The 7,639-nt window shown below is 39.8% G+C and overlaps 1 protein-coding gene across 1 annotated transcript in view; it reads left to right on the top strand.

The window, feature by feature from the left end:
- Positions 1-7,639, top strand: part of msrb3 (methionine sulfoxide reductase B3) — a 22,125-nt gene that overhangs the window by 13,295 nt on the left and 1,191 nt on the right. The window contains 4 exon segments of the mRNA XM_032505709.1: positions 4,196-4,304; positions 4,930-5,007; positions 5,176-5,204; positions 7,086-7,183. Of these exon segments, the coding sequence (XP_032361600.1) occupies positions 4,196-4,304; positions 4,930-5,007; positions 5,176-5,204; positions 7,086-7,183 (314 nt within the window).

Below are 7,639 nucleotides of genomic sequence, written 5' to 3'. Positions count from 1 at the left end.
TTTCCACGCCACTTTCCTAAATTGGTTATTTATTAAATTGGCAAGTGCCGTGTTATCTGTACACATAGCGGGATACTATCCCCGCTCTCCTGGGTGAAAGTCCTTTGTTTTACCTATCCTCCATGCACAGCCTCCTCCTTTTTATTCCTTCAACCAGCTTCTTGAAAAGGTTGGCATAGAGATGTGTACGTTATATCCAAAAACCTGTTTAAAAGTAGCTGTCTTTCTCCTTATCAGGTCTGCAGCCTTACAAACTGTTGGCTGGTTGGTTTGTGTACAGTAACCATAGCAAGGCACAGAGCTGACCATAAACTATGGTAAAAACCAAGATTCTGTTGTCATATTCTGAACAATAGTGACACCAATTTTTGACATTGGTCCAGTATTAGGCTACAATGTAAATTAATAGGGCAATTGTCCAGCATGTACCTTCACAAAAGTGCTCGTTTTGCCACTGACAAACTCAGATTAATAATCTAAGTGTCTGACAATATAATGGAACGGACCCCTACAGAGATAGACCTTTAAAACCAGAGCTAGCTGTCGCTAGCGCTAAACCTATCAGACTCCATTTAAAAAAAAAAAGCAATACTTTTAGCGTGTATAGAGACAACATATTGTATGTAAATCTGTAAACTGTTTATTTCACTAAAATTATAGTTGTGATGGTTGGAAAAGTGGAAAGATTCCCCAAAACGCCTTTACATAGTTTTATTTTGTTTCTGTCAACTTTAAATTCTGTGTATTTTATGATGCTAAAATTTCTGTTTATGTACAGTCGTGTGAGTTTGTTTTAATATTTAAATAAAGGATCTTAGTATTTAACAGAAAGGTCAACCTCCTTAGATATCCTTTCCATTATATTGTCAGACTATATTTACTACTACTACATTTCATTACTTTCATGGACTTTGTAACATTGTTTGTGAAAAACATGCCTTGGTTACCTTATTTCAAGCCATTCTAGCGTGTTATAGAAAGCCTGCAAGAAGACGCAGCTTGATTTGTGGAAGTTCTCATTAATATTTAACAAGCTAAGCTGCTTGACTCTGTTTGGTCAACAGCTAGCCAAAGAGAGCCTGGCTATCAGCATCCTTTACCCAGCACAACCGGGCAAGCTCATGAATAGTAATGAGGTCAGGCAACATGACGTCAGACTGACCATCTTTTGTCATTGGCCTGATTTCTCTGCTTATATTTTTTTTTCAGTGGCTAGAGCTGACAGGGGAAGTAGCAGTTAATTTTTACATTCATGACATAACTCAAACACATATGGACTTAACATATTTCAAAAAATTTAAGTAAAAGTGGTTGTGTGGCAGTGCACCTTCAATAGCACTCCAAGCAGTGACGGACTAAGAGCTGGACCTAGAGGGAGTTGGTCATTTAGGGAAAGTCCCTGATAAATCAAGGAGCAATTAAACACAAGCCCGTGTTTCCCGCTGTGCTCAACCAAGTGATGAGTGACTGAGCTTTTTGGACTCAATAAGTTTCTTTATCTCTGCCTCGTAGATTATAGCTTTGGCCGGGTCGCCTGCCAGTCTCCGTTCCGTACGGCGCCGCGTAGACAGGTGCTCTCAGTGGAGGTGCATTTTTGATACACAGCAAGAGAAGAAGCAGTTGGTTGACACTTGATGAGGCATAAGTCCATCAGGCCCCTGGAGAGCCAAGCTCTGTGTACTGCTGCTGGTCCGCCACTAGGGCTGAGACATACGGGTTCCTTGGCCACAATCAGGTGCGTATTGTCAGCTCCGATGAGAAGTGGCTGCACTTTGCTGAAGTGCTGGATACCTCTCAGGTGGCGTTAGTGCCTCTGCAAAGCAGGCACTGGGTATATCTGTTCAGCCAAGGTCAGGTTGTTAGCAGAGGATGTCCCTTTTATGGTATGTCCTTTGTCAGGTTGAGCTGGTGATGCTTTGTGGAAACTTATAGAAGACCCTTTGATGTGAGCAATGTTCTTTTATTGTTCTCAGGCCATGGACTCAAATGTCTCCCACAAGCCCAAGATGGTGTGTTACCTCTGTGAGAATGATGGTACGTTTAGCGCCATCATCCAAAGTAGCATAAGTACGCAATGATTTCTTTCTATTACTCACAATAACGGGAACAACCTTCAGACAGACAGCTGCAACTTGTTTGATAGGGGTGAGTGATGCCCTCTCCACTGGGGTGATGAGGTAGACACCTTAACTTGGCTTAGCAAGGATGTGCAGTTCATGAAGGTGAATCTCCTGACATTCACGGCATGGCTTCTGTAGTGTACATGTGTCAGGCTCATGGCGGGTGCGACCACATTTACAACATCTTTTACCCTTTTGTAATCCATGTCTCTATCTGATCTGCTGTCCGGGTCATAATCGTCAGGCATTGTGAGAGATAATGATCATTACTCTTACAGTTGTTTTCAGTGTTGGGGGTGTTGATATTGTAATTGGTGTAAAAGGTGTCACTACCATGGTAAATGGTCACTGGCTGAGTCCATTGCTTTGGTGAAGCTGGACAATTGCCCTAATAACTTACATTGTAACTTGTTTTTCCGCTGCCAACTGCAGCAAACTCTCTTAATACTGGACCAGTTTCAAAGATTGTTGTTCTCATCAGTCACTTGGACACAAAAACATAGGTTGAAAAAAACAATAGCTACCCTTTTAAGCTTTCTCTTTCTCCACTTTTCTCGCTCTCTCCTCCGTTTGCTCTGGCACGCCTCTGTGTTTACATGCCATGGGTAAAGATTCTTCTGCAGAGGGTACATCAGTGTATCCTCAATTTTAACTCCTTGGAGGAGCCTCCTAGATGCACGATCCTCACTCCTTGATGTGCATTTCAGGAATTGCGAAATCCTTCAACATGGTGCTCGGAATGATTTCTAGGTCACAAGCCCCAGGTTCAAGCAGTCGAGGAGGAACAAATTTGGGAATTGGGAAAGGTCCAATGATTTTCAAATCCAAATTTAATTGAATACACCACAAAGACAAGATATGTAATGTTTAAACATATACATTTTATTGTATTTTTGCAAATATTCGAAAACCAACGTGACCTTTGATCCCTCACATTGCATTAAAAATCAACGTCAATATGTAAAGGATATTACCACGTGGGCTCAGGAACACTTCTGAAAACTGTTAGTTAACAGTTTGTCGCTACGTCTTCAAGTGCAAGTTAAAACTTTACCATGCAAAGCGAAAGCCATCCATTAACAACACCCAGAAACGCTGCCGGCTTCTCTGGGCCCGAGCTCATCTGAAATAGACTGACACAAAGTGGAAGAGTGTTCAGTGGTCTGACAAGTCCACATTTCAAATTTTTTTGCAAATGATCATTAAGATTGTTATTAGCGCAAAGTTCAAAAGCCAGCATCTCTGATTGTTAACGTCCATGGAGTGGGTAACTTGCACCTCTTTGAAAGCACCATATGCTGCTATCCAAGCAAAGTCTTCTTCAAGGACGTACTGTCCTTGCTCATTTCAGCAAGACAATGCTAAGCCACATTCTGCACATGTTACAACAGCTTCATAAGAAAAGAATGTGGGTACTAGACTGGCCTGCCTGCAGTTCAGACCGGTTTCTCATTGAAAATGTGGGGAAGTGCAAAATACGACAACGGAGATCCCAGACTGTTAAGCAACTGAAGTTGTACATCAAGCAAGAATGGGAAAGAATTCTACCTACAAAGCTTTAACAATTAGTGCCCTCAGTTCCCAAATGCTTGAGTTGTTAAAAGTGAAGGTGATGTAACACAGTGATAAACATTCCCCTGTCCCCTGCTTCTTTGGGAACGTGTTGCAGGTATCGAATTCAAAATAAGTGAATATTTGCAACAACAAAAAAAAGTTTATCAGTTCCAACATTTAATATATTGTCATTGTAGTGTATTCAATTGAATATTGGTTGAAAACGTCCCAACTTGGAATTGGGGTTTGTACAACAATTTTGAAGTTAAACATTGTAGAATAAACGTCGTCATATTTTTTTATTTCCAATATTCTAAGGCAGAAATAACTGCTTCACTGTCTATAAGTCTTATGAAAGCAAGGTTTATTATTATTATTGTTGTTGTCATTATTATACAGTAAGCTCACTTTTTTGGCCAACCTGCTTTTATTTATATTGTGTGACTAAGCATGACTGAGGAATTGGCATCCGAAAACCTGCATAGTTAATATTTTTTGTCCTCCCTGCTTTCCCCCATCAGGAGCATGTAGGACTAAGAAGACATGGCCAGTGAGCTTCCCTCAGGAGGAGCTGAAGAAAAGGCTCACACCTATGCAATACCATGTTACCCAGGAGAGAGGAACTGAGAGGTAGGACAAGCCGCTGGAACCACCTGCTGACCATAAGCATTTTGATATCAAGTTACATTTCATTTTACTCAAAGTTTCATAAATTAGCAAGTCATAATATAACCTTTTGCACTGTTTAATACAAAAACCTTCTGGCAGTGTTTATACACGTCTCATGGCAATATACAGCCCAAGCTTATTAGGGAAAGGAATATCATGAAAATGTACAGGGACAGTTCTTAACTTTCAATTCATATTCTTAATTTTCTTGTTCTCAGAATTTCATTGAATATTCTTGTGTCATTTAACCTTTTTGCATGCCATAACATGCACACACTTACCTACAATTGTGAACAGGCTACATGATGTCTTTGACTGTGTGAAATTGTTGCGTCACGAATAATGAACAAAGAAATAAAAAATGTGAGTCCTGGTCGTAATTCAGATACAAAATCCTTGCGCACCCCGGAGCGTCTCCTGCCGACTGCTTACATTGCTGTCAACTAAGGAATCAATCACACCAAGCAATTAAAAAAGCTAAAAATAAAAAAAGCATGAATACTAGTATTTGTTGCGCCCTAAACAAGAACTCATTTGTTCATCATGTTGGGCCATTCAGTTTGACTAATACAGCCACTTTCCACAGTGCCTTCACTGGAGGGTTCACACATCATAAAGATGAGGGGACCTACACTTGTGTTGTCTGCGGGGCCCTGCTGTTCAGGTGAGAGCTGCACTGTCTGTCTGTCTGGGTGTGGGGTCAGATGTTGGGATCCATGACACTCTACTACAATATTAGAGTATTGTAAGAAAGGCAAGGCAGTACTTTTTTTTTTTAAACATTGAAATGAACAAACGTTTTCTAATTAACATTTTTGTTTCATTTTTATAGCTCAAACACTAAATTTGACTCCGGATCGGGTAAGTTGAACCACTGTAACCCAGTAGGTCAGTTTTTTCACCTGCAGGTCTTTTCTCTGCTCTGCTATCATTACAAGCCGGGGCTATTTCCGCCAAAGCAAGTCACTTCTCTGAAGCCTGAAATTCTTTTTTGAACATACTCTATGAAATTATTGTCTTTGGGTTTATATACATACATTTTCTTCTTGTTTGGGGCTAAATATGTACACTTAAACGTTGCTGCGGTACTCAAATCACTTTAATGGCTCCCGATACAATATAGTATCACTCTTAAGAAACACATGTTTTGGTGGAAAATTTGCACACTGCATATGAAAACATGCGCGACATACAATATTAACATTAATTGTTACATTGGTTAAATGTAATTTGCCTTTACCAGTGTATCGTTGTGTGGACTTTGTTCATAGCAAAACCCCACCATCGGTCCAAAAGTGTCAAATTTCGATAACATTCTTTGTAAGTCTTTCCAATAATTCCCTGTTTGTTGTGGTTTCCCAAAGGGATCTTCAGCTTTGTGAATGGGGATTATTTTTGTTTGTTTTCAATTCCTGTGGCACAATTCCTTTTAAATATATGGGTCAGTGTTTCGGTGATGGCATCAGAACCCACTTTAAGTAGTTTTGCATTAATAGTGTCATAACCAGGAGTAGAATCTTTTAAAGATCCCATTATGCTAAAAAGAAATCTGGTAGTAGTGCTGTTATGGATTGGAGAGGACTTTCATTTATCACAGGGATTTTGGAGGCTAATTTCAGGAAAGAAAACTGTTTTAAAGTTGTTGTTTTTTCAGGATGCTTTGAGTTTTTTTTGAGAATTTGATTAATTAAACTCCAAAGTGCCCTCATTGAAATATTTCAGTCTGAAACAAAGTGCTGTACAGTGACCGACACGGTTCAACACAAACGCAAGAGCTGCAACACAAACGCAAGAGCTACAACACAAACACATGTGTATGGTAAACAGATGTTTAAAGTGAATTCTAATTGTGTTACCTTCAAAATGCTGCCTATTACAGTATTATTGACATATGTCATAGACACATACATGTTCTACGTTCATGGTCATACACGTGTTGGTCTGAATTTAAAAAAACAACAACAGAATTTTAACCATGACCTTGCTTTGTGCCTACTAATGGAAAATAAAATAAATAAATACAATTCAGACTGTGGACTCTTATGTTAACACTGTATTTAAAGTCATGTAAAAGTGTGTGTTCATAGACTGTATATTAATTGTAGAGTTTATGGTTTTGTTGCGTATCCTCAGTCTTACCCTACAAATAGGCACACACACACACACGTACGTTTGGGACTTGTTCACACATGGAAAATGCATTTCTCACCTGAACAGTAAACCCTTTCCTTTGTAGCCTAAATGGCAGAGTACATACATATGAAAATACAAACATATTGAGCAACATTGCTTATTTGTGACCGTCACATAGTGACAGTAATCATAATTGGCAAGGAACCATGTTTCACTTCTCAAACATACAAGAACTTTCCTCCTGCCCATCCGCCAGCTCAGTTTGTCAACAACACACTCACTTGCATTGTCACTCACTTCCGTTGTTGCTTGTGTGTTAGGGCTTTTATATTTGTGTTGTAGCTTTTGCGTTTGTATTGTGGCTTTTGCGTTTGTATTGTGGCTTTTGTATTTGTGTTTAAGCTTTTGTGTTTGTGTTGTGGCTTTAGTGTTTGTGTTGAACCGTCTCGGCCACTATAGTGCTGGACCGACCAACTCGATAGGTTTGATTTTGGCCTCAAAGCCAGCGCCAGCTCACATCAGACACAAGGGTCGGACCAGTGCTGTCCTTTGCATGTCACTCCACTTGTTTGCTCACCCCTTCATAACATGATGCCGTTATGTGTTCAGGTTGGCCGTCCTTCTTTGACCTTGTGAAGGAAGAGTCCGTCACTGTCTCAGATGATTTCTCCTATGGGATGCACAGAGTGGAGATTACCTGCAGCCAGGTACACTAGAAACACTGCATTACACCATAACATCATATACTGTTTAATCCTTTAGCACAGAGTGACTGTCAGAATAAAATTAAATGCATAACAGCTTTCCCACAGTTTTTAACAGACAGAAAAAAAAACAGTCACAGAAAACAACTAGTCAAAGAAAAATGACACAAAAGTACTTGAAACATCCTATTATACCCAGCCATGGTAATTTCCTTTCACCAAATGTGGATCTTTTGGATTCATTAAAAAGTCTGCCCCTGTGCCCCGTGCTATATTTCACTTTTATAATATAGCTCAGCTTCCTGTTACATCACAATTCTCGCCCATCGCAGCACAGATTTGGCAAGAGAGTTCCAGGGTAAAGGATTGTGTTAAGACCAACATTAGCCCTGCGTGCATAAACAAACTCCTGAATTCAACTGCCAAAAACCAAAATCTGGCTCAAGTTTTTGACACAAT

The sequence above is a fragment of the Etheostoma spectabile genome, chromosome 23, assembly GCF_008692095.1.
Source record: "Etheostoma spectabile isolate EspeVRDwgs_2016 chromosome 23, UIUC_Espe_1.0, whole genome shotgun sequence".
NCBI classification, from domain to species: Eukaryota; Metazoa; Chordata; class Actinopteri; order Perciformes; family Percidae; genus Etheostoma; species Etheostoma spectabile.
Note: the sequence above shows the minus strand (reverse complement) of the source record. Positions and strands in the feature narration are given on the sequence as shown.